At 40.1% G+C, this 27,597-nt stretch overlaps 1 protein-coding gene across 1 annotated transcript; it reads left to right on the plus strand.

The window, feature by feature from the left end:
- Positions 1–2,611: 2,611 nt before the first annotated feature.
- LOC311209785 (cytosolic phospholipase A2 epsilon-like) lies at positions 2,612–27,310 on the plus strand (the record flags this gene model as incomplete). The annotated part of the gene is made up of 20 exons (XM_084287309.1): positions 2,612–2,638; positions 4,183–4,255; positions 11,805–11,941; positions 12,340–12,471; positions 13,335–13,375; positions 14,204–14,246; positions 14,698–14,761; positions 15,613–15,773; positions 15,962–16,054; positions 16,728–16,765; positions 17,453–17,609; positions 18,101–18,237; positions 19,091–19,313; positions 20,506–20,620; positions 21,277–21,414; positions 22,141–22,248; positions 23,642–23,833; positions 24,316–24,482; positions 25,962–26,145; positions 27,072–27,310. 20 exons carry the CDS (start codon positions 2,612–2,614, stop codon positions 27,308–27,310), a joined length of 2,469 nt encoding a protein of 822 aa, XP_084143435.1.
- Between the last annotated feature and the right edge of the window lie 287 nt (positions 27,311–27,597).

The following is a 27,597-nucleotide window of genomic DNA, read 5'->3' on the forward strand; positions in this document are numbered from 1 at the left end:
CCCCCTGTACTCAGCTCTGGTGAGGCTGCACCTCGAGTACTGTGTTCAGTTTTGGGCCCCTTGTTACAAGAAGGACATTGAGGTGCTTGAGTGAGTCCAGAGAAGGGCGACAAAGCTGGTGAGGGGCCTGGAGAACAAGTCCTACGAGGAGCGGCTGAGGGAGCTGGGCTTGTTCAGCCTGGAGAAGAGGAGGCTCAGGGGTGACCTTATCGCTCTCTATAGGTACCTCAAGGGAGGCTGTAGCGAGGTGGGGGTTGGTCTGTTCTCCCACGTGCCTGGTGACAGGACGAGAGGGAATGGGCTTAAGTTGCGCCAGGGGAGTTTTAGGTTGGATGTTAGGAAGAACTTCTTTACTGAAAGGGTTGTTAGACATTGGAAAGGGCTGCCCAGGGAAGTGGTGGAATCACCATCCCTGGAGGTCTTTAAAAGACATTTAGATGTAGAGCTTAGGGATATGGTTTAGTGGGGACTGGTTAGTGTTAGGTCAGAGGTTGGACTCAATGATCTTGAGGTCTCTTCCAACCTAGAAATTCTGTGATTCTGTGATTGATTATGCTCTGAAGTGACAAATTTGTTTATATGTAATCAAATTCTAGGAAATAGGAGAAAAAAATACTTCTGTGCTATGGGAAAAACTGCTGATGGTGCGTCTGGAGCAGTTTGGGTGGTGAAAGAGAAGGACTGGGCCATGTTTTTGACCTATGAGAGTGTTCATTGTGTTCATGCTACTGCAGCACTTTGAACGACACAGTGTAACTGCGTGCAGTACTGCATGTGTAGATTGACATTATTAGTCCTGCATGGTATGAAGCAATGCTAATTATGGTTCAGCTTCAGAACACTAGAATCAGCTCAAGGGATCTGGGTATTTCCCAGGGTTATCTTTGGTTTGACACTCATGGTTCCTAGGCCTTTTTTGGTGGAAATGAAACTGAGAAGAATGGAAGCTGTTTCTGTCTGTTTTACAAGGAAAACGTGTTCAACAACAGGACAAAAAAAAAAAGAAAAAAAGACAGGCGCATGAGACAGCCTCAGCCACATTAACCCTACTTTTCATAAGAACTAATTAGTCCATCTTTTAACTATGACTAATTACTGCACTGACGTAGCTATGCTCCTTCCCATGTCAGCCTTGGGGTATCCCTGCATTATGTCCTGCTGGCTGATACAAAAGCTGGCTTTTTCTTCTTTAAAGGGAGTTCCTCCCGTCCTCAGATCACTCCACAGTTCTTTATCTTCCCAATTTCAGTATCATCTGTTTGAAACAGGGTGCCAAAAATATTTTTTATTTATAAAACCTGCAATAGGCTTAAAACTGAGCTGTTTGCAATCTCTTTAGGAATACTTCCTTTGACTACTGCTTTTTGTGATCTGTTAGTTATCCATTCTTCATCTGTTTAATGTTTGGATGGTGTTTGTTGCACCCAGTTCTTAAGGTAGGGTACCTTTTAAATGTCAGACCTTTTATGACATTTAAGTTATAGCATGTCTGTGAAGTTAAATTTATCAGTCAATTCTCATTCCATTGCAAAGTGAAGTGAAACTATTTTGTGTTCCATTTTTTAATTAAATTTCATAATATCAATGGTAACATATTTTTTCGTTTTTGTCTTCCATCTCGTTATGTCTTGTGTATTCACTTTGTGTACTCCCTCACTCAGGGACCACCTAATGTGATGCCAACAGTGCCCTGCACAGAGAGGTCTCATAAATGCAGGGACATAAAGAATATGCTAGAACACGAAGCATAATTAACATTAACTTCAAGTGACACCCTAATGTATTCTTTTTGAGATCGTTGGCTTCAACACTTTTAATTTATGTGTGCAAAATTAAAACTTTTGAGAACGTGAGTGAACTGTTAAAGCTTTGCCCTTACTATGGAAACTCTTACAGTCTCAACAGCTGATTTGCAAATTTTCATGCACTATTTTTCACTGCAGTAACTGTTTGTCTGAATGAGAACTTCTTGCATAAGACCATCACAGAAGAAGCTGAAATAGGAATTCATAAGCATTCATAGGAATGAAAAATTGTCTTTCAGATCTGCATATAAGCAAATACCCATCTTCTCACTATAGGCAATAAAAAAATTACAATCATCTTGTCTGCACAATGATTTGTTTGGATATCTTTGGCCAAAGAAGCCCTTGACTCTTGGGCAGACAGATGGACAGTGCCTGATGCCAGCTGACTCCGCGCAAGAGGTGGCAGTCTGACAGCCCTCCATAATGCAAAAGCTCCGTGGCCTCCTAAAGAAGGAACGGGGCTGCTCGTAAGAGTACCAAATATTTGTTCAGTGCCCAGAACTCTGAAGGGAAGATCCTTGTTGGGTCTTGATGCCCCTCTGGCCCCTGTTCCCAAGGCTGTCCTGCACTGCCAGAGCTGGGTTGTTTGTGTGTCAGCTGCAGGCACTCACCTGCCAGCAGCGAGGAGGAGGAACTGGGGAATTGCTCAAGTGGCTGGGGTGAGGCGGGCTCTGAGTCAGGCACCCACACACCTGTCTGTCTGCTCCAGGCAGCTTAAAGCACGAGAAGCTGTCTCGTGGTCATTCCTCAGCACCCATCCACTGCTACATTTCACATCTGGCTTGAACGCGGAGAAGACCACGATGGGGGTGTTTTACAGCACAAGCCAGGTAAGAAAAGGGAAGAGGAGGCTCTGGGATGGACTGTGTAGGCAGCCTTGACAGTAGTGGGGATCTTCTGTGGGAAGTGTTGTTGTTCCTGTGTCTTCAGCTCCAAGATCCCTTCTTCAGCACCAGAGCTGAGAGCAATGGGTTTTGTACCCAATTTGAGAGCTTCTGCCTGGGTTTTGTGCCCAATTTGTGTTTTCCCTTGAGGAATGCAAAGGCTCTAATGCTGCTGTAATTTTACTATATTTTGTAAATCTCCAATTAAAAAAAAAAAAAAAAGACATCTTTTTATATGTTGCTGTTGTCTTTCAATTCCCTCCAATGGGATTAGGCAAAACAAGCTACCAAGGCAAACCAAAGAGGCATTACTAATGTCAATGACTGCATAGGGAAAGACAAAAAGTTGATATTATGTAAGGAATGAAATATGAGCTCTCTTCAAAATTCTGGGAACTTGGGGGCATGAGGGAATGAATAGTAACACAGAAGGCTTTCGCTGTTGTACAGCTATCTACGTATTTGTTGCAGTGATATTCCCTGCTTTATGGGTAGTGTGCATGAGCACTCTCTTACATATTTGTTACATTGCTACAGAGACTTTATTCTTTGTTCCTATTTTTGTTGTTTGGTGATGGTTCAGAGCATTAATAATGCAGTTTTTTTCTCCTTTTATTCCTTTTAAAAAAAGAGAACACAATTATCTAGGGGATAAACTACCTCACCTTCAGACCCCATACTTTTGATTAAGTACCATGTTTGTCCACTCCTTGCTTTAGATGAAGGAGGATGACAATATCAAAACAGTTCCCTGGCAGGTTTGTTGAATATCTTTGATAACCACTGATGTTTAGGTGGTTTCACAGGATTTCCAATGACACTTTTCTGTGACCTCTGCATAAGGAAAATCGGATAAACTGAATTATTCTGACATAAATAATTACAGAATAGTTGTTTTCACTGTCCCCTTTTGAGAAATCTGAGATAGGTGCCTGGAAGATATTTCTTATTCTTCATTGTCTGAGAGCCAGCGCTGATTTATGTCAAACATAACGATGGAGCTATATGACTATAAACCACCTGACACGCAGTGTCGTTACATCATGATATCATTACTAATTCCTGCCCTGCTAGATTGTCAACTATTTATTGTGAAATATAGTAGATATATATGATAGATCTGAATTTGCACAGACCAAGATGTGTATCAGCTGTATTAATAACACAGCAAGGTTCACTATCGCTTATTTTTCTGTGGTTGCATTGTAAGAGTTAGTCAGCCACCACAAGTTGAGGGTTTCCACAAGGTTCCTCAGAATGGAAAATGGAGCGCATTGGAGGTTTGGTCTGTGGCTGACTGTGCATTTGAGGTCTTTGGCCACACTTGGCTGTAAATCTGGGAAGACAGAGAAGATGATGCATAAGGAAGAACCTCAGTCTGGAAACATTGTAGATAGTGTTCAAATGTTTCAATACCAACCATCTATGACTATGCCTCTGTTCTTTCTCTCTGCATGCTAATCCCATGCTTTTTGTACGTTGTTCTACAGACAGAACCCTCTCCATGCAACTTGTTCACTGTAAAAATAATACGGATGAAAAATGCAAGGAAAGCAGACCTGTGTGAGTATCTTTATACCTCTGGATTGTCCATGTGCTTATAAAATTACCTGGAAAATTACTAAGTGTCACAAACATCACAGAGTATTTATAAAAGCAGAGGGAAAGACAGTGAAGAGGTTTGACTATGGTATGGTGAAGGTGAAAAACTGTAATTAGAGAATTTTATATATATTTTATATATAATTTTTATATATCTTTGCCAGTGTAATGTGAGGTCCAGCTGCCAGCTGTAGATCAGTAGATCTTTTTGCATAGAATGCATAAAACGCAGATTCAAATGCAAAACAAAGAACAGTTATTTAGTCATAAGGAATGATCCAATGAGAAGTTTAGATGGTGGTCACTTCTACGGTTCCTTGTTACAGTAATGTCCAACTTGTCCATAGCACAGATCATTTTATGTGAGCTTAGGACTGGATATTTGACATCTGTCATGGATTCATTTTTCACAGAAAGACTAGTTAAATATTGGAACAGGCTGCTCAGGGAAGTGGTAGAGTCACCATCCCTGGAGGTATTTAAGAGATATGTGGATGTGGTGCCTAGGGACATGGTTTGGTGGTGGTCTTGGTGGTGTTAGGTGATCATTGGACTAGATCATTTTCTGTGTCTTTTCCAACCTAAATAATTCTATGATTCTATGACTGTCCCATTTGATTCAGCTATAGGAGATGTGTGTTTCAAAGCTTAGTTGAGTGCTTGCTCTATTAGCTGTTTTTATTCTTAGTAATGTTTACAAAGTGCCTGGAAGTCAACAGGTATGTAGAACTTCATTAATGCTCCATAAATACCTGAACTGCAAAGCAGAAGAGTAAAAGATGTGAGTAACAATCACCTCCAGTCTGAGGAGATGGCTGATTGTCTTGTGTTCATTCATTTACACAGATAGGAAAGTCTCAGTCCAGAATATTTCTGTAGGAACCACACGAAGTTAAATTTGTTCAGTTAAAATGATGCAGTACAAGAGATTTGTTTGCACCTTTCCATAGTGATTAGCCTCGAGTTCTGTTGTTCCTCTAGAGCCGAAAGGTATAGGAACAGAAATTTATCACTCATTTTTATTGACGAGAAGTAAGATACTTTCTTTTTGCTGAATGTATGGGGAAGAAGAGTCCCTATGAATTATTTGTATCATGTAGAAAGGAGATCTGAAGTTCAATTAGAGGCCAGACAGAAATCTCTTGCTACAGCTGAAATCTACTTAAAGGTACTGAAGTGTACTCTGAGCTGAAAGAAGTGTGGAAAAATACTGCCCTTAAATATCTCCCCAGATATTAACGTTCTATTAAGCTCTCCACATGAGAATGAGCTTACCAAAACTCCTCTATGTCTTATTCTCATCCAGATCAACATATTTTGTTTTTGTCTTCAAACTATTTTTGTTCTGAAGAGAGTTACCTATGTCTTGCTGCTTTCCTTCCCAATAGTAGAAATACTTAGGGCCTGGACCAGGTACTGAGATGCTTGAGCATTTCTGCTTCCCAGCCAGAGGCATGTTCCCAGCCTGCACCTCTGCCCAGAGGAGTGGTTTGAAGGCAGTGATGCATTCAGAGCATGGCCTGGGGTCTGGAGCTGCACAGGCTCCCCAGGCTAAGGCTGTTTTGCCTTACGCTGTGAAGCCTGTACTGGATGTTGCTTGCAAAAAAAGAGTGACAAGCATTTCACCACCAATATTGCCAAGCTATAATCTGTTTGAAATGGTCATGTAAGTCAAACCATGGATGGCACAAACAAAGCAAATACTGTACTTGTAAAGGTGAATTCTTTGTTTGTTGGGTACTTCCACCGGGTAAGGAAAGAGAATCCCTAAAAGAACTGTCCAAGATGTATAAGAGAAATTAGGAATGATATTTTGGTATAGAAGAAATTGCCCTGTGAAGCAGGGCAGCCAGTCTTTTGGTATCCAAACTGGCATACTAGGAGATTTGCAGGTAGGAAGCACAGACAGGCTGTGAGTGTGTCAGTTTGTGAGTCTGAATGGACTGAAGCCTCCATCCAGTGGAAGACAAAGAAACAGGAATGATATGTCTGGTTTTTGGTTGCCTTGACTAGGATTTCATATTACCACTCCTGGAGTTAAGGACTCAACTAGCAATGTTGCCTCCCTTAAATTCAGCTTTTTACCCAGGACACTGTACTTGGAGGATTACAAACTTTGTACCAGTCATGACACTGCCTTGCATACACTTAATTTCTGAATCTATTTTTGACTGACTGCTGTTTATTTCCAGAATCATTCATTTTTTGTTGAGTGTGAAATTTGTCAATAACATTTTTCTGGAAGGTCTGCTTTTAAGGCTTTCAGCATGTAGTTTGATATACAGACAGACTTGTTTAGGTCATATATTTCAATTGGGTACTCTTGATTATATAAAATAAACACGATTCGAATTTTAAAATATATTAATGTCTGGTTAAAGTTACTGGCAATGTAAAAGCTAGTGCAAATTTCATGTTGGTAACTATATGACTTTCTCTGAGAAGAAGGAAACTAGGAGACTTAAAATGAAAAATGCACAACTCACAAAATTTAGCTTTTTTGTATGTGTATTGCTGTGTAATATTTTAAAGTTTTTTTCAGTCATTGTTACAGTTCCCTAAAGATTAGCTTAGCACAGCCTTAGGAACCCAGAAGCATGTGGGCATCCATCACCAGCTATGCTGACTTCTTTACAATACCGTTTTCCTAACAGTGATTTTTTTTTTTTTTTTTTTTCTCATTCATCCTTTTCAAGCTCTTTTATATCATTTTCCTTTTCCTGGAAACCTTGCTGTATAGAGGCAGGTGAAAAGTGTCACCTACTTCCAAACTTTAAATCAGCTCTTTCTGCTTCTCTCCAGTTATGCCCATCCTTTTGTTTTGGAGGTGAATCCCATTTTGTTATTTTCTCTCTAAAGATCATTTATTGCACGATTTCTGTACAGTCTTTGTATCACCGTGTTTAATACTCACCTAGTGCTTAGAATTCCTCCCTACTTGGTACTGCACTTTAGTTTCATTGTTGTTCTATCTGCTTTATCTTCTAGATAATAAATGGAAATGGGAAAACCAATACACCATAATAGTCTCAAAACTTCACTAATATCTACTACAAAACAGATATTACAACATCCTTAATGGAAGTTCAGTGCATAATATTTTGATCTAAGACTATCTGAATTGCTTCATTCTAATATTTAACCCTTAATTTATTTCATACATTCTTGTACTATTCCATCTTTTTCCCACTGATTCATCAACGTGTAAATTATATGTCAACACTAATTCCATTTGTGTATTGATGCATCAGTGACATTATTGATATCACCTGTGACTTTAGTGCTTGTTTATGATCTCCACATTCCCTCTTCCCACTGAACACACCCACATCCCCATCAGGCTCATTGGGGTTATTAATATTCCTGGACCAGCTACACTTGCCAGTTCCCAGATTTGGGTGTGGACCTCATCTGCATCCTGACTCCTTAATGGTGTGAGACTTGTATGTACACCAATCCAACACACCCTTAAAAACAGTATTTTTTCTGTAAAGAATTTCAAATTTCATGCTCAGCCTTTTCCAGTCCTTGGGCAGCCATCATAGCTTGATAACAAACAGAAGAAAATGTCTTTTTTTTTTTTTTTTTTCCTGCAGCCGTTTCACCTAGGGAGCTCCTCACAGCAGGAGACTATGTATGGCAAAAATTTGGATGAGTTCAAGGCAGAGACTGGACAAACTCATAGAAGAAAACAAGTGCAATGAAATTTGGCTTAGGAAGTTTCTGAATTTCAAACTGTGAGGGCTAAGGGTATTATGTGATGCTTGCCCTCTAACAAACTTCCTCATACATTCGCGAAATATGGGTCATGGGCTCCTCTGACACTGATGTCTAACCTTCATAAGACCAAAGATCTCTCCCAAAAAAGGGCAAAAGGGCTGAAGAACACGATTTCTGGAGAGAAAAAAAAATAATTAAGTGGAATCAACAAATCAAACTAAAACAAAACAAAATACCTCAGAGTATTAAGGTTAAAAAAAAAAAAAAAAGTAAAAAAGCAAAACTGTATGGAAATGTTGAGATGAACATTTTCAAACCATCATTTCCTGCTTCCTGAAAACATCTTAGAGCCCTCAGTGGATGCTGAGGAGCACTGGGCTAACTGGACTGGCATAGAGTTAAAAAATACTCTTCAGCATTTTTTAAGTGCAATAATGATGTTTTCTGAAGTTTAGGAGGCTGGGGAGGGGGCTATTTTTTAGGTTTGATAATTTTGCAAAGTTACATTTTGGGTCTTTTTTTTAATGTAAGGCTTGATATTTTGGATATAATAATTTATAAAATTATGAAGTACATGTATAGTTTATATTTTATGGCATTGCAGTTGCAGTTCTGACATGCATGAAATCAATTCATGGAAAGATCCTTGAGATCCTGCAATGAAACATAGCCAGCGAAATACATTATTGTTTGAGGAACTATGGTCCAATATGATATTTATTAGAGGAACCCACAGACTTCCTCCGGTGTTTGGTTCTTGCACTGTTGTTATAGTTTCATTGTTATTTATTACTTACTTTACCATGATATTTAAGCAGTTGCAATTATGTACTGACAGCCTATTGTTCTAGATGCTACTTGGAATCTCATTATAAAATAAGGAGATGCGGACTGATAAAGCCCAACAAGGGCCAAGAAAACAGAAAAATTGTTGTTTGGCAAAATCTCAGCAAAGGACAGCTTTATAGAGATGTGAATGAAAATGATAGTTTTATGGATACCTGTAGGGTGTGCCACCCTAATGAAGGGTAGGATGGGAGAGTGTGTGAAAGCTTTTTATTGATGTTTAGCTAGCAGGTGATGGAGATTAATGTTGAATGTTGCCAGGAGGCAGGAAGCATTCTCCCAGGCCTGAATGAATATGGTAAGTCTGTTAAGGGCCTTGGAAAGGTGTTTATTTCCACAGAAGTAACCCATGTCTTTAAAAAATCCCAATTAATTAATTAATGATCTAAAATATCTAAATTTGTACTCTAGATGGTAGCAATGCCACTGTACCCATCCATAGCCAGGTCTCTCTTCTCCCCAGTGCTGGATGAAGAATAATACTTTCCTCAGACGGTAGTGACAGTTTGTATTTCATGAGACGGGTGGGTCCAGATGAAGAAAATCCATGATCACGGAGATGATCTGGATAAGCAGCTCAATGTTTGAGACCACATTTAAAAAAAAAAAAAAAAAAAGAGGGGAGAAAAAAATGGTTAAAATTTTGGCTTAACCTTGTTTGAATGTGAGCTGTTTATGGGAGGAATGAGACTTCAGTTTGAGCCAGAACAGCTGGTGCCCTGCTGTTGTCTAGGGGTACAGCATTGGTACTGAAGCCAATGTTGTTTAGCATTGGTCATGTCACTGTAATGCTTTCTAATGGTAAAGCACAATTAAAATCCAGTCCTGCTGCTATCCTGGAAGCTAATTAGAAACTTAGTGTAATAACTGCATGAAGAGACTGGGCTTTCATAAGCACCTGCTGCCACACCTGCTTTTGGCAGGATATTGCCCCATCGTGATACCACAGCTGCCATCTCAAGCATGTTTCAACAGCTGCTCACATGTCATGGTCAATGGGAGGGACACAGGTTGCTGCTGGGAAGTTCTGACGGGTACATCATGTGTGAGCATCATTGCTGCTGTTCACCTCCTGTAGTCAGTTGGCTTTTAGGCTTACGTACCATACTGACGATTTGTTTGCACATGCCTGGTAATGGGAGCCTTGTATATATACACAGAGTCCCTTTATATAATGCGATGTGGTGTTTTGCTGTGTTATTGATGGGCTTGGGCAGAGTGTTCACACCTGTTCGTACTTGCAGCCAGTCAGGCAGAATTGCAGGGTCATTCACAAACTTCAGTGGGTCCTCCTCCCAGAGGGGACAAGATCTGACAGCAGTGTGTAGATCTCAATCTGGAGTTACAAAGCATCAAAAAATGTTTTCATACAGACTTTTCCTCTATAGACATGGAAGTTTGGAAGCTATTAGGACTGTTAGAAACAAAGATGACTTAAGTCTCAAAGGGAATCATCAAAAAAATAAATAAAATGTCTTTGTTAATTCTTCAGTTACACATAGAGTGCACTAAGGGGCCAAGTCATTTACTCTGTGTTTCCCAAAAGTCAGACCCCCTGATAAAACTAAGTGGGACAATGCTAAATCACAGAATCACAGAATTGTCTTGGTTGGAAGAGACATACATATAGCAATGCTGATGATGGGATTTGCATTTTTGGGCACTACTCCATCATGTTATCTTTGGTACTTGCATAAGTTATTGCTCCTAACAAAAAAAAATAAATATATTTTGTATGGTGGTCATCCTGGACCCTGGAGTGTGAATCCAAAGGATTGCTTATCTCATGATTCACATTTGCATTTTATTGCTTAATGACTATGACAAAAAACATTCACAGGCAGATTATTCTGACTTCAGAATGAAAGTGCTCATCGATGATCTAAGCACTGCAGACAGCTGCTGAACACTGTTTCATTCTTAAGCCTTGGTCCTAAATATTCCTCACTTATGAAGGAGCTCATGTGGGAAGCCAAACTTCACAGCTAACCTCTTCATCAGGGAAAGGAAAATGAAAACCATAAAGTTTGCCCCACTTAGCAACTGGGCACATTCAAATTCATAGGTGAACTTTATGACTTGAACACACCCTTAATTGAAACAACAAAGCAAAAGCAATGCAATCTTGTGCAAAGCAGCAGCGTCATCTCAGTATGGTCTGGGAAGCACAGACAAGCTTTTTCATCTGTACATAATATTGCAAATGTCATTACTACTCTGAGGCACAAAGGTGGAGGTGACATTAAAAATATTTTAATAGAGCTTTACTGGCTAAAACTCTCCTTCAGGACAGCTTCTTAAAACAAGTGCTATACCTTCAAACTGCTCAATATTTCCAATTCCTTTCTTCCATGTGCTTATTTTAATCCACTTCACATAGGATTAAATACAATTTATTTCCTCTGAAGGAATATATACATCTTTTATTGAAAGGCTTTGTTGTTGAACTCTCACAGTGTATATGTTCCCTTTAATCTTCCAAAGGGAAGAAGGGAGCCAGAGATAAGGTGCCTCAGCAGAGACCTGTCCTCTGACAGCAGTGGTCCTTCATAATAACCTTCAGTGCAAATAGCTTCCACTGCCAATGTGTTGGCAGCCAGATGTGCTAGAGGAAGGAAAGGATACTCTGAAAAGTAGACGGGACAGAACTTACAGCCAGAGCTACCCCAGAAACATTAAGGCATGCCCCGTTATTTTCAGGGTTACTTTTCCCACAATGAAAAGAGGTAGCTCTCAAGAAGAGAAAAATGCTAGGATTTCACAAAGAGTGAAGTCAGCTTGGCTGTACAGCATTGACTTGATGGAACCTTATCTAGGATCCCAGCTCACATTCTGCATATTGTGCTGTATACAGAGCTTAAAAATTCATACAGTGCCACAGCTTACGGGCTACTAAATGTGGCCCACTGGTCCATTGCTTTCACGCTTCCCTTCTCTTCTGCAGTAACCCAGTCTGACTGCTACGTGAGCCTAAGCCTGCCAACAGCCTCAGTGCAGCATTTCCGCACCAAAACGATTCCAAACACGAAGAACCCAACGTGGAATGAGACCTTCCACTTCACGATTCAGAGCCAGGTTAAGGTAGGAACCGCAGCTATCCCTGACAGTTGGCATTTGCCTTCTACCCACCTCCTGATGGTTAGGCTGAAGGCCCAGATGCCCCCTTCCCTGCCTAAAAGTCATTTTTCTTACCAGACATGAAATGGTACCATAGCTTCCCACACTGTGGGTCTTCCTGAGTTTCTTTGTGAAGTATTCATACTGTCTAAATGCAGTTATTTAGCTTTTGACACATGCATAAGACTGTATATTCCTGCATAGTCAATGGAGCCTGTAGAGAATAACTGCAAAACTTCTATTTTATTGTTTCCTTTGCATTCCTTCTTAAACTTCTAACCCGAATTCCTCCAGCTAAACGGAAGTAACTGTAGTATCTTATATTTGTTAAATCTCATACAATCTATTTCTTCTGTTCCCAGAACATTCTGGAGCTGAAAGTTTGTGATGAGGACAACATGACACAAGATGACCACCTCCTTACTGTTTTCTTTGACGTCTCCAAAATCCAGCTCGGAGAAAACATTCAGCTAAGTTTCCAGCTGAATCCACAGGTAGGGATAAAATTTAAAGACAAAGCTAAGGGGACATGGTCAAGCAAGAATGTTGTTTTCTCAGCTTTCATCTCACCTGCCCAGAATAGAGGCCTTTCCTACTGTCGATTTAGTCATCTGAATATGCCCGTCTGTTTCAGGGGTTGGTGCCCAGTTTTGCCTCAGTAATTACAGTAAATTTTGGGTGCTGCTTTTACAGATAGAGTTGGCCGACATTATCATGCTTGTTTGGTTACTCTACTTGGTGTCAAAATGTTGAGAGCTTTAGGCTTTCCTTTGCAGTTGGAGCTCATGGTTTTGAGCTGTGACTCATGTCCGACTGATATAAAAAATAGTGGTCTTGACTTCATAACCAAAGTTCATTCTCCAGAACACCCTGGGCTTTGCATGCCCAACTGTGCTGCCATGTTAATGAGCCACCAGGCCCATTCGCTCAGGTTGTGGGTGAGGCTTGGGAGAGAGGCAGGATGATTTGTATGCACCAGAGAAATTCAGTCTTGGTGATGCTGAGAATTAGTGGGGAGCACTGAGAGCTTGTGAGCAGGAAAGGGGAATTGCAGGTGGCCTGTGAAGCAGTGGAGGTGAATCTAAGATTGTGGAAAGGCAGAGAATCTGTCAAGAGATCCTGCAATATCTTACAAAGTGTCAACTAGAAGCCTGCTAATATAATGGCTATGACATCAGAAGTATGTGATATGAAGTATAACAGATAAAACACAAAGAAAATGAAATCTGTGGTGTGTGCAGTTACTAAAGGTGGACACTGGCTTGGAGCCAGTTCCCTGAGAAGCACAGATTCCTGTAGGGTGTTTTTCAGCACAGAGGAATCCACATACAGTGACCTAATTCATTTTCTTTCCCAGGGAAAAGAGGAGCTGGAGGTTGAATTCACAATGGAGAGCAGGTGAGTCAATCAACAGAAATGCAAGCAAACAAATGTTTCTGATATACAAAACATCTGTTTATGCTTGCAGCCCCTCCTAACACTGTCATAGTCTGAATAAACTAGAGGGAATTTTGTGTGTTCAGGAAATGCTTGTGTATTTAGCAGAGAAGGGGTGAATCCATACCAGGCACCCAGACACTGAAGAGCTAGTACAGGCACTGAGAGGGGCATGGAGATGTCTCCTGGTTGCTGCTGCTTGCCAGGCTGCAGGGGGCACTCTGTGCAGGAGGATGTTTTAAGTTTTACACCCCTCCTGCTCCTTCCTGTGATGTCTGTCCCAGATGTTTGCTTTGTCACAAGAATGTGCAAAAATACTTGGAATCTGAGTTGTGGGAATAGATTTACAAATATTTTTTACCGTGTTTCTATGCTAACTGTACATTTAATGGAGAGAATGTGAAAGAAAATCAGTCCTAGTGCTGCTGTTTGTAAGTTGAATGAATTCACCAGCTTTTCAGTACTGATCGCCCAGCAATATAGGGCAATAGTCTAATTCTGCCATTCCTATACTTTTGTGTCAGAAAATGATCCTGTCTGATGCAGCAAGGAGCTCCTCTGTTCAGCAGCTCTCCATAAATACAGTACCCAGGCTTAATGTTCAGCCTCAGAGAGGCAAATTGGACCAAGTGTCCAGCTAGAATTTCATATGCTGTTTACTCATGTTGCATGTCCAAAGATAGGCTTTTAAAGATAATGAAATAAAATAAAATAAAATAAAATAAATAAAAAAAAAAACACTGGGAGAGTGCTAGTTGTGAACTGATTGTTTTCCATTTTGTCTTTTAGTCCGGATCCTCCTGAAAACATTATTACTAATGGCGTCTTAGTGGTAATTTTTATTTCCTAACTCTTTCCCTGCTGTATGGCCATGCTTATTGCAGAACCAGGATTAAAGGTGCTGGGCAGTTGCTCCGTAGAGTGGCATGGAGGCATTGGACATGGAGCAGGCAAATGCTGGTGCCAGCAATTCCCACTGGTGACTCTCCCTCTGGGAGAGGCCGCAGCTGCCTCTAGTGCTCGCCTCTGCCCAAACTGAGCAGGACTGGGGTGGAAGATCATCCCCCTTTGCGTGGGAACAACCAAGCTGAGCATTCTCCTTGGGGTGCCCACCCTGCACCCCTTCCCCTGGGCCCTTTTTCCTCATGCCAAATGCTACTTCCCTTGACCTGGTGGAGGGGTGACAGCCTGGCATCAGCCTGGGCATGTGAATAGGGGTTTGGCTGAGGTCAGGCTTGACCAACAGCAAATGCCTTTTCTCTTTCTCTGGTCATTTCTTCCAGTCCCGTGAAGTTTCCTGTCTGGATGTGCAGGTGAATGGTGGCAAGATGAGGAAGGATAGCACAGGTGAGCCTTCGCTGACTTACGGAGAAAATCTGTAGGCTGCTTTATGGTAAAAGTGCTCAGCATTTTACCCTTGAACTCGCTGGTTCAAAATGGTTGACAATGCAAAGCAAAATCTCAGCAATGTCAGTGACTGGAGGGGGCTGTAATTGATCAAAACCACAGAGATAATTGCAGAGTGCAGCCTGATGAGCTTGTCTGGTTTTCCTGCAGAAGACTTTCCCCTATAATAATATCTTGTCAGATGCTTATGACTTTCCAAATTATTTGTGAAGGGTGTTGAAATTTTCTAAGTCCTCAAATGGAGCAAAATCCTGTTTCTGGATTCAGAGAAAAAGAAAATGGGCAGGATGAGGACTGAGCCTCTCTTCCTCAATTTCACTTTTAAACATTTCTTTAGGTGTAACAAAATAAAATGTGCCACTAGATGAAACATGAGACGCACACAATATATTACCAAAAGTACCTGTTGCACATTTTAAGTAGCACATCGGTGTTGTGTTAAGCCTACGCTTGTGGACCTGTGTATTTCCTAAGCAATTTTTAAAACATTGTGCTCTGGCATCTCTCGATGGCTCCAACCTCACATGCTGTGGTGCAAAGAAGGGATACTTTCACACTGCAAACCACATTTTTTGGAAGGACTTAAATTTGAAACACCTTCATAGCCCCCAACATAAATTACTTGCAGTTTGTGGTGAATTTAGTGAGCACTGGTGGAGCTCAGATCCCCACAAGATGGAATATTCTTATAGCTAAGAAGTGTGGACAGACATACACGGTGGTTTTGGGTATTTCAGAAAGCAAGGCCTGTTTGTGAGGATGTGAGGATGTTTTTTCTGTCATCCCTTCAGAGAGGAAATTTGCACTAACGGTGGATGGCTCATACGAAGGGACCCAGACCCACACACTGAGCTCCTGCCTGTGCCCAACTGCACCAGCCAGGTTCCACTACATCAAATACCACCAGTCAGCGCTGGCTGTGGCGCTGCCGCGGCGGAGGCGGCTCAGCAGGGTACGTGGTCACCCCTAATGGGCAGATGGCTCTTTGCTGTGTGCTTCTTTGGGAACCTCTGAGGTCTGTGTATGCAGGGAATTGGTAAGTGAATGAATGTATGTGAGGCTGGGGAGACTGCTTTTTACTTCTTTTTGTCTTTTGTGTAACTCTCCTCATTATTATTATATTTTTTTTTTTTTCTCCAGTCTATATCAAGCCAAAATGAAAGGGATATGAACGAGTCTGTGACTGTAGCTCTGAACTTGCTTCCTATACAAGAGAAAATAACAGTAGCACAGGTGAGAAGTGAGTTATTAATAAAACTCCATCCCAATACATACTCATTTTGGTGGGTTATGTGAATTTTACAGTCCAGTGACTTGGATCCAGTCAGGTACAACACATGCTGTAGTTGTAAACTGTGAATAACTGTCAGTGACAGTATAGCTATGCAATATTTATTATTATTATTATTATTATTATTATTATTATTATTATTATTATTATTATTATTAGTTGGCTTTTGTTCTGCATGTGGTTCCAGGCATGCTGTTCAACCCTGTCCTGAGTTGAAACTAATTTATTAAAGGAATATCTAATATGTTTATCAACACTGTATGTGAGCTAACAGTATATGTGACATTTAATACTGATAATTTGCAAAGGAGAAGTCTGAAGCAGAAGGCAAAACAGAACATCCACATGCCTGTGGTTCAGGTGTTCAGCTTTTAATGAGCTTCCTAGAAAACAAAGGGCAAACTACGTGTTCATTTGTGGAAAACTGAGGGGCTATGCTTCTATCCAGATCAGATTGCACTGGAGCCTGTTACATACCTCATAACCCAGGCCATTCATTGCTTGACCACATACAGCAGCAAAAAGAGTAAAACTCAGCCTATAGATGGTGTGGCGGAGGAATATGCAGGATTAACGACCTGAGCATGCTTACATTGTTTCATTTGCTATTTTCAGGACAAGACGATCGACTTGTATGTAAAGGCAAATGAATGGTAAGTGAGTCTCCAGCAACGCCTTATACTGTAACTGGGAGACATTTGCAAGTACACAAAGCTCATTTGAAATCAGCAGGGGTCATAAAGACTCAGACCTTGGTAAGCAGAGATGTGTTCCACTTCTGGTCTCAGGCTTTTGATTGCCAGGTTCTCCTTAGACAGCGATGGATAACTATATTGCGGGTCCCTTTTCCTCCAAGTTTCTGAGCTGGTACTGCACTTAAGCAAGTAGGTCTCAGTTTGTATTCACTATTATGCCCACAGATGGAGAGAGTAGTTCTGCACAGAAATAATATTTCTGTATAATACCAACAAAATAAAGACAAGGTGTGGTAGCTGTTTTCCTAGTTAACCATGGTGGCTGTTGACAGCAGTTACCTAGTTACAGGCACATATGGTAGGCACTGCTGAAACTTGAAAAATCAATTATATGAGCAAACAAAACCAGAAACGTGCTGTAGGTACCTCATTCCAATACCACAGCAGTACGTCATGTTCTGCCCTGCATTCCCATTTGCATTCTTGGTAGCAGCTACAGCAATTAGCAGAGGCCTGTCTGTGGTGTCGCTCTTTCTCATTTATTACATTATGTTGTCCATGAACCAGTTTGTAAACATACACACAAGCACAACTGGAGTTGATCACAGCAAGTAGTAATATATAATGTTGGTGCCCTGGTCTCAGGACCCAGGGTCTGTGTTTCAGGCCAAGAAACCTAGATGCCCGCCTGGGGTTTGACCTGTGCGCGGATGAACAGAATTTCCTGCAAAACCGGAGGAGGGTGGTTGCTGCTGCACTGAAGGATGTTCTTCATCTAGAGGAAGACCTGCAAGACCACGAGGTAGCTGGGAAAGGCACTGCTGTGGGATTTTTTTCTCTCTTCTTTCCCTTGGGCCTGGAGATGGCAACAGGAGTGTTTTCTCCCCTCTGTCCAGACGAGGCATGAGGAACTATGTCAGCAGATCCTTCTCCTGGGCCCTGTTTGCATCCAGGGTTATCTGAGCTGGATTGCTCAGCAATCTAGATGAGCAAATTCTCTATTTCCATTTGGCTTTCAAATGATCATTTAAATGAACTTCAAACCATGATTCTTGTCCATCTTTCTTAAAAATCTTTAATGAAGTGCACAGATGTTTAAATATATTCCACAAGGTGGCCAGAAACTCACGTTCCTTATAGCTTACAGAGCAAAATTGCTTTATCTCTAATCCATATGTTTTATTTTACTAGCATCTGGATGTTGCATTTTCACATCTGCCTTCTTTTGATGTGGATGTCCCTTGATGTCACTTTTCCACCCGTGCTTCATGCCCTTTTCTTTGTGTTGAACAGGTGCCGATAGTGGCTGTGACAACAGCAGGGTGTGGAATAAGAGCACTCACTGCCATGTATGGCAGCATTTTGGGTCTTCAAAAGTTGCGTGTTCTGGATTGCATTTCATACATCAGTGGCTCATCTGGCACAACATGGTGAGGAATCATTTTGGTACTGTTGTTGAGATACTATGTGAAGCAAAACTCATGCTTTGTCTAGGCTTTTAGATCTCAGCAAGGGTAAAAGGTCATGAGTTACTGCTTCCATATAAGGCCTATGAATGCCAGGGCCTTCATAATAGGCCTTGAAAGGCCTGTTATGCACCACATTTTTCACAGAGTCATCATAGAATCACAGCATATCCTAAGTTAGAAGGGACCCACAAGGATCATCGAGTCCAACTCCTGGTTCCACACAGAACCACCCCAAAATCAGACCATGTTTCTGAGGGTTTTGTCCAAACACTTTTTGAACTCCAGCAGGCTCAGTGCTGTGACTACTGTCTTGGGGAGCCTGTGCCAGTGCCCAACCTCCCTCTTGGTGAAGAATGTCTTCCTAACACCAAGCCTGACCCTTCCCTGTTCCAGCTCCATGCCATTCCCTTAGGTCCTATTGCTGTCCCCAGAGAACAGAGATCAGTGCCTGCCTTTCCACTCCCCCTCAGTGATATTTGGTGTCTCTGAAGTAATTTATCCCTAATTAAAATATGAGACTTTACTGGTAGTGCAGAAATCCTTAATCCAATGCAAAATTATCCTGTATGCTCAGTTACTGTTGGACAGAAACAACATAGACAGCTGGTGCAGCTGTTTGTGTTGGCTTCCAGATCAAGAGGTTATGATTTATTGCCTTTAGATTTGCATTTCTGTTCAAAGTAAGCTCAAAGTAGGGGAGCGACCTATAGCTAAAACAATAAGAAGTGCCCAAAGCTCTGCAAAGTATATCCTCTCAGTTTTAAAGCCATCATCTTCATTTCTTTCCCCTCCCCATCGCATTTCCTGCTTACAGGACCATGACCAAACTGTATGAAGATGCAGATTGGTCACGTAAGGATCTTGGAGAAGTAATTATTGAAGCTCGGAAGCAAGCAACCAAGTGCAAGATGGGTGCTTTTTCCTTGAGAAGTCTGAGGAATTATTACAGAGAGCTGAGCCAAAGGACCCAAGCAGGACATAAGACATCTTTTATTGATCTGTGGGGACTTATGATTGAATCCATGTTAAATGATGGGGTAATGTCTATTCACCTTTCTTCTCATAAAGTTGGTGACATGATCTTTATGATTATTACAAGAAAATAAAATCCTAGGAAGAAGTGCCTGGCTAATAACACTATACTTGGTATGCAGGCAGAGTATCTATTTACATTAATAACTTGGAGATGCAGTGTATGTCTACAGTGAAACCTAAAGTGTGACTAAATGTAACAGAAATGCTTAGACTAGCTCTAAAGTAACTGGCATACTAGTTAACATTTGTAGCTGTCAGGATTCTTAGTTGTTTTTTATAGCCCTACATATGATGTCTCTGCTGCTGCAATGTTTGCAGTGTTTATACAAGTCACACATTGAATGTACTGCAGATGTACCCCCCTATGTAGTTCCTGAATTAGTGCTAGAGTATAGATCCAGAGCTCCTGAGAGATCTTTGCTGAGGAACTGTCATTTTGCAGTGCCTTTCAGCTGCTTTTGATTTGGTCTCTCAGGACTGCTCCTTTCTAATGCTGTTGTAATGACAAATGCAAAAGTTTCCATGTAAACTTGCAGTCTGATGTTAACTGGAGAAAAAGCTATTTTATTTTAAAATCCCATAAAAAATGGCTTATATTTTGTCCAAGTGAAAAAAGGAAAAAAAAAAAAAAAAAGTACTGCCCCTTCATATCAGATTTCACAGTGTGTTTCTGGCCTCAGTGCTTCCCAGCAAAATGTGTTAATATTTCATTTGACGTAAGTACACTCAAAATATCAATTTCATGTATAACATAAGCCATTAGTATTGGGCAGCACAGGGAATTTTCCCTCTGGGAATATTAAACTTCAGTATGAGTTTCAATAAAATTCTTGATTAGAACCATCATTAACATGCTGCCTTGAAGAGCTCATGTCAAATAGATGAAGTATATCATAATAGCAGAATTAGCCAGATCTGCCATGTTTGTTTTTTTCACTTACATTTGACAATACAAAGCTAGGAGATCATGTGAAGCACTTCATTACTGGTGCCATACACTGAATATAGAACATAGCTCTTTTTGTTAGTGAGAGTTATTCCTACTCCCATGATTTTCTTGTCCTCTGTTTATTGGACATATGGAAATAAATCTAGGAGGAAATTCAGATAAATAACATCCCATATTTACTGATGTCTTTATGGAACTGATTAGCAAACATTTTTTCTTTTCTTTTCTTTTTTTTTTAAATCCAGAAATGCTACCACAGACTTTCTGATCAACGTCGGGCAGTGAGTCAGGGCCAGAACCCACTGCCCATCTACCTTGCTCTCAATGTCAAGGACAAAGTTGCTACCAAAGATTTTAGAGGTAATGTTTCAATTCTGGGAAAAGAGCTGTGTTTTAACATAGGTATAGATCTTGTAAAGAATGACAGATCATTTTAAATTCTTGCCCAAGGCATAAGTCCTCTTGAGAGATGTAAACACTAGCTAGGAAGCCATAGGGTCGACAGCAACACTTTAAGGTTTTGTAAAATCCCGTCACATTAAGTGTGCACATTTAGACATTAACTTCAGACTGCTAACATGACATAGATCCATGACACTGCCTCATAAACACTATGAATTGTTAAAGAAAGTGATTCACAGAAGGTTTAAGTTCACTTAATGTATATTTTTCATGTCTGGCTAAAGGCAATAAATGCAATAGAAGCCAGACTGAATTCCAGTCCACCTTCCATGAGAAAGCTTCCTGCTTGCTAGATAAAAATAAACTTAAATTTTCTCTTAGCCCTCACTTTATTTTTTTCACAACCTTGTGGAAAGTGCAACAGCGGGTTCAATTGCCTACTGGACCTGAGAGGCAGCAGTCAGCACAGTTTGCTTTGGGCATGAGCTAAACCAGCCCATTTCCAAGAGCTGACACTTGAAAGGTTCACTCACTGTCTATTGACATTGCTGTTTTTAGTAGCATTTTTTTCCCTTGGTTACTGGAACTAACATTATTGGCATGTGTGTTGGCAGAGTGGGTGGAGTTCACGCCATATGAGGTGGGCTTCCTGAAGTATGGTGCCTTCATTCGTGCAGAGGATTTTGGCAGCGAGTTTTTCATGGGTCGCCTGATGAAGAAGCTCCCTGAGTCCCGGATCTGCTTCATGCAAGGTGACTCACCAACCTGGGGGATTGAAAAAGAATTTCATACAAACACCAATGATTCTGGAAATTAATCAATAGCAAACCATTGTCCTGCGTGTGGTAGCAGAGGTACTGGGTTATGTCAGAAGTGGTTCAGTATCCCAATCAGTTACATTCAGCATGTCTCCTGAAATTCACTCATCTGCCCAGCTAGCTTTATCATTGGGGCTATGAAAATGAAACTAAAAAAGAGAAGTTATGTACCTTTGCAAGTGTGTTTGAAACATCACCATTGACCTTAAAGTGCAAAAACTTTTAAAAATGGAAAGTCTATGAAACTTTGATAAAGCTGAGGGAAGTAATAAGAAATAAATAGAACATGAGGGAGGGGAATCAGTGAATGAGCTGGTTGAAAATATTTAACTACAGAAAGGAAAAGGAAATGAAAATAGGAAAATAGTGCAGTGTTTGTCAAAACATATGTCGTTCTAGGTAAAACAAGGTGGGAGGAAAATAACAAATTTCTTATGAATTTGTATTCTGAGTCAAGTCTGTCAGTGTATCACTGAAATAGATGTCTAGGCTTATGTAAAAGTTGGAAAGAAATTAATAAAAGAAGAAGTTAGAAAAGTGCTGTGAAAGGAGCAGAAGGCAGGCGATTTATTTATTTATTTATTTATTTATTTATTTATTTTTAAATCAGTTCCTTGTGTTTACCTCACTACTGCTCATTATCCATCTCTGACTTCCTAGGAATGTGGAGTAGTATCTTCTCCAAAAACCTCTTGGATGCCTGGCATGCAGCTGATAATTCAGAGGACTTCTGGCACAGATGGACCCAAGACAAAGTGACTGAAATAGGTAAATCTCCAGTGCCTTTTGACTTATGGCCTCCCTCCTCCAGGCCCCTCTGATATGGGACGAAATAACATACCTCTGACACAGTAACTGCACTCACATTTCCCATGTTTTGCATTCATCTGTCAGCCTGGTGCTCTCAGTCTTGGGTTAGGGAAAGTACTGGGAAAATTAAGTGCTTTGATGTTACTGAATAGCCAGTGTTTTGCTTAATCTGAGACTTGCATTAGTGAGATTTGTATTAGAAGGTAAGGCACTATCAGACAGACCTTGATGGAAAGAAGATAAGGATGGCTATATAACATGATCTCTAAAGTGCTGAGTTAAAATACTTCTGGGAAGAATTGCTTCAATCAAAGCCTCATGGCATCTCTATTTGTTGAGCAGCTTGAGTGTTTTTTTTTTTCCTTCAGTTTCTGTTCCCTCTGCATTGTGTATACTTCCCTCAAAATCTGACTGAACTGCAAGATTTAGCAGAGGTCCAAGGAAATCAGTGGAGTAGAGCTTTATTATGCCAGCTGAGAAGGGCAGCTCAGAACTGAAAGACCATTCCTTGAAAATACCCATGAACAACTTCATCGTTAAAATTCAAGTGAAATCAGTGGTTTCATGTTGAATGGACTCATGTGGCATTTCTGTGGGCTATGTTTATTTTGGGAAAAACAAAACAAAACAACTATATTTGAGTTTATATAAATTGCAAATTTGAGTTGAATTCAGATGTGCAAACCAAACTGAACAAACTGTGTTTTAAGTCAAAACATTTTATTTAAAAATATTCAAGTTTTCTTTTCAAAATAAGCCTAAAATTTCAAATTTAGCCCAATCTAAAACCAGTAACCTTTTCAAATTTATAAGTGAAATGATTTTGCTTGCTTTTTGTTTGCTTGGAAAACTGAATTGTTTTGATGTCTACCAAAATCCTCTTGTTTTATGAGAAAAATGCTACTTCAATCAAATATGACCAATCACAGTTTAGAAAACAAAAGTTTATGTTTTATCAAGCAATTGTCTGGAACTCACTGCAGACCATAAGGCAAAATAACTCTCTACAACTTCCTTGTGAGAGGAAGTGGAGAGGGAGGTGCCAGTCTTTGCTCCCTGGTAACTGATGTCAGGATACATGTGAATGGGAAGAGCTGCACTACAGGACGTTCAGACTAGATATAAGGAAAAAAATATTTACTGTGAGGGTGGTCAAACACTGGAACAAACACTTTTTGATGATGCTCAGCAACTTTCAGGTCCAGCCTTTAAAAAGGTGAACACAAAGAGCTCTAAATATATTGTTACTACTGTTGTAAAAGTCATTGATCCTTTCTCTTCTTTGCATCTGGTTCACATCTTAATTGTGACTATAATTTAGTTGTGTGTAATTTATGCCATGTACCTCTAGAGGAACAACCAGACTTGCCTGAGAAGCCCTACGAGATGGCTACCTGCATGTTCACTCCTACCAGTGGCCTCTCCACAACTCTCCGGGATATCCTGACGGACCGCCCTGCTGTCTCCAAGTACCACAACTTCCTGAGGGGCTTCCAGATGCACAACGAGTACATCCAGCACGAGCATTTTGCAAAATGGAAAGGTGTAGACAGCACTTCTGCTCATGAGCCATCGTGGCTCATCTGAGCGGGCACAGGGGTTGGAATTCAGATGTGGGATGTTTGTAAATCCTGCAGAAAACAGAATGGAATTTGTGGTCAACTGTTATTCTTTGCTGAAAGAAAAGAGAGGGAAAATGAAGTAACTCCTTACATCCCTCACTTCCAGTAACAGGACTGTTCTGTTTTGGGGTGATTTGGTACTGACAGTCCTTCCTGAGATAAAAATCATTGGGGTGGGACTTTGCATATAGAAAACCTGACATGGGTTTGGTGCAGCTTATGGGCTTGGAAAGACTGATAAAATGTGAGTAGAGAGGCTGAAGGAAGCTTTAGGATTGTTGCATGACATCCAAAAATGAAGGGAAATTCCTGCATGGGAGAAAAGCTTGCCTTTCTTTTGTTTTCTAACCTGACAGGTGTCTTTCTGCTGTTTGTAAATAACTCCAAATCTGTCACTCTTTAGACACCTCACTAGACACCTCTCCTAATGACCTGAGAGGCAACTCAGAGCACCTGGAGCTGGTGGACGCAGCTTTCTTCTTTGAAACCAGCTGTCCACCCCTAATGAGACCAGAGAGGAAAGTGGACGTCATCATACACTTAAATTACACAGGTGGATCACAGACCTTGGTGAGAAGTCTCAAAAATTACTTTAATAATGGCTTTTCCTTTACTTTCTTCAGCTTTCAGATAGGTGTCTATAGAATGTTATCAGTAGAACCTAGTAAAATGGTGTTTCCAAGCCTTAGAAGAAGAATGGAAATTCCCAGAGGGAAGAACAACTCCATTTTTTTCCTCAAATCACTTTTGAAAGAATACTAAATGAAATACTCAGAGATCTCTGCTTCACCAATAAAGTGCAGAGTGGCACAATGAAATTATTATGGTTGAGCTGCAACTTCCATTACAATTTAACATAAGATTTTATAGCACAAATGTAGCTGGAAAAGATTTTTCTGTGATTCATATGTATAATTTATTCTGCATTTTCTTTAAATGTGTAAATTTTTATTTCTCTTTTAATTTTTTAAATGTGGTTTTTAGCTGTCCAAGAACAACCTAGAGAGTCAAGAATTTTGTCTTTTTTTTTTTTTTTTTAATGAATGCATTTTTTCTCCTAATGCAGTGAGCTTGAAGCAAAACATCAAATGCATTTGCTATGTTTGAAAAAATTTGATTATAAAATGGCTATATAGATTTCAGAGATGGTATTTACCACTTAAGAAGACAAATTTAGACTTCCAAATGCATACTTGTAATTGTAAACCTGCTCCTGAAAGGCACCATAGAAAATGTGAAGTTCACTGGTTAAGAATCTATCGTTATTTTACAAGTGGATGATACTCTCATGCTGCTCTTACACTGTAATGCCACATGAAAATTTTTTGTCTCTGTACTGTAGCTGAAAAAAACACCACATGTAGTAACTCATACTGCATTTCCTTCTGGTAGTCTGAACTCTTTTGGAAATATTTAATTCAAGTAAAAAACGGTGGTGCTTCTGTGTTTTGTCACATAATTTAACAAAATTTCATCATCACAAATGAGCTTTGTGATAAATGCTTTTAGTGTTATATTTTGAAGTTTAATACTCTTAAAATATGTTAGCTTGAAATTTCATATTATTTCTAAAAATCAAAATTTAAAATGGGGAAGTTGATCTCAAAACCCTGCTAAAATCTATTGAAGTCAATTTACAAATTATAACTGCTATATAGACAGGTAACATGACTGAAAATCCTTACTGTCTTGGACTGAAAATTTAGCTTTGTTTAGATGAAAATTTTTCTTAGTTCTCCTTTAATTAATGATGCTCTTTAACAATCTTTCAAATTACCTGTTCTGTTCCTAAATCATTTCCATTTTAAAGATGTGCTTTGGTACTGATCTAAAATCTTCTTTGCCAACTTAATATCACGTGTTTTCCTGCACGTTTATTTTCAAAAAGTTCCTTAGGCAAGAGAAGAACTAGAGACTGCAGGTTCTCACATTATCTCTAACCTTCCAATGCTATCAGGCTATTTTATGCAGCTTAGCATGAATTAAGCAGCAGCCTGATCTTGTGTATCTTTTCCATTTCTTACTCTGCTGCTGTTGGGCACTGACCAGCCTCTAGAGCAGGCTTGCAGTTACTTCTCAGAGCAGGGAATTGCATTTCCCAACATTGAGCTGAAGGATGATGAGAAGAACCTGAAGGAATGCTACATGTTCGATGGTGCAGACACTCCAGGAGCTCCTCTCCTGCTTTATTTTCCACTAGTGAATGACACCTTCCAAAGATGCGTAGCACCTGGTAAGTTAGCATTACCCAGCTGTTTTATTGACCCAATTAACTTCTTTACTTCCTGAGAGTTTCTTCTTTAACCCAATACAAAAATCCTTTGCTTGCTTGCTTTTTCCTACTGGTGAATACATTGCAAAAGGGGATGGCTCAAATTATTTGCAAAATCAGTAAAATCTTGGGCATAATTTTAGTTTGAATCTTGGTGCAGTTCAGTGAAAGAAGAAATGTGTTTCTCAAGTAGAGGAATGGGATCTAATTTCACCTTGTGATTTCCAAAATTTTACTTTAGGGTGTAGAACAAAGCCGAGTTTTCAGATACGTATTTTTATGACATTCAGATCTAGGAAGAATTATCTTTAGAGTATAGATCTGTGGAGGCCCACTGTGCTTTCTGTTTACACTGTTTAACACGTTGATTGTATATGCTGGGAAATCGAAGCAATAGTACGTAAACTAAGACTTAATAAATGCAGTCACAGTGTTCTTTTGGACCACTGTTTGAGATACTGCCTTTGTTTTTATTATGATTTCCAAGGCTACTAATATTCTGCCTCCTCCTGCCCTGTACATCTCATTATTCCTTTTACCATAAGTATATATTCTACTCAAGAACCCTCATGGTATGACTTGATGACCTGTGAACTCTCAAAAAATGTCATGCCGTGAGTTGGCCAGTAGACGGTGCTGATTGCAATGGAATGTAGTGATACATTTATTTTTCTCTCTCTCTCTCTCTCTTTTTTTTTTTTTTTTTCTTCTTCTTCTCTGTTTTCTAAAAGGGTTTTGTTTAGAAGTACATTTTTAGAGATCGGAGGGCAGCAATTGTCTTCATATCAGCCACATATGTGATCTCTCTAAATTATCCTTGACATAGCCTATCAGAGTACTATAATTTCCTGGGACTATACAAACACCTTCCTCTTTTCCCCTGACAGGCATGGCTCGTAGTGCTGCGGAAATGGAACAGGGCAAGATTGATCTCTCCAGTTTCTGCTCTCCGTACTCAACGAGAGAGGTCTCCCTGAAAGCAGAAGATTTCAACAAACTTCAGAGGCTGACTAATTACAACATAATGAACAATGAGAACATGATTCTTCAGGCCTTGCGCATGGCGGTGGCACGGAAGAAACAAGCTCTGAGCCATCCAGTATCACAAGCACAGGCCTCTGGTTGAACAGCATTTTCCTCTCTTATTAAATATTTATCATGACAGAACAGAATTATATATCAAATGCAATAGCTACTTCACTCTTCTTGGCAGGTGCCATCTCTTTCTAAGTAGCCTTCTCAAAAAAGAAAACTTGAAGTACTGACTTCAGAGCCACATGGTTTGGTTTACTGATATAGCTGCTTTTTTGGTCAGAAGTTTTGATATCAGACAGGCTGGTCTGTTGTTAACACCATCTCATTGTGATGCACAGAATGCAAATTCAGCTGTGTGTGATAGGGAAATAGTTTTAA

The sequence above is a fragment of the Netta rufina genome, assembly GCF_964035555.1.
Source record: "Netta rufina genome assembly, chromosome: 5".
NCBI classification, from domain to species: Eukaryota; Metazoa; Chordata; class Aves; order Anseriformes; family Anatidae; genus Netta; species Netta rufina.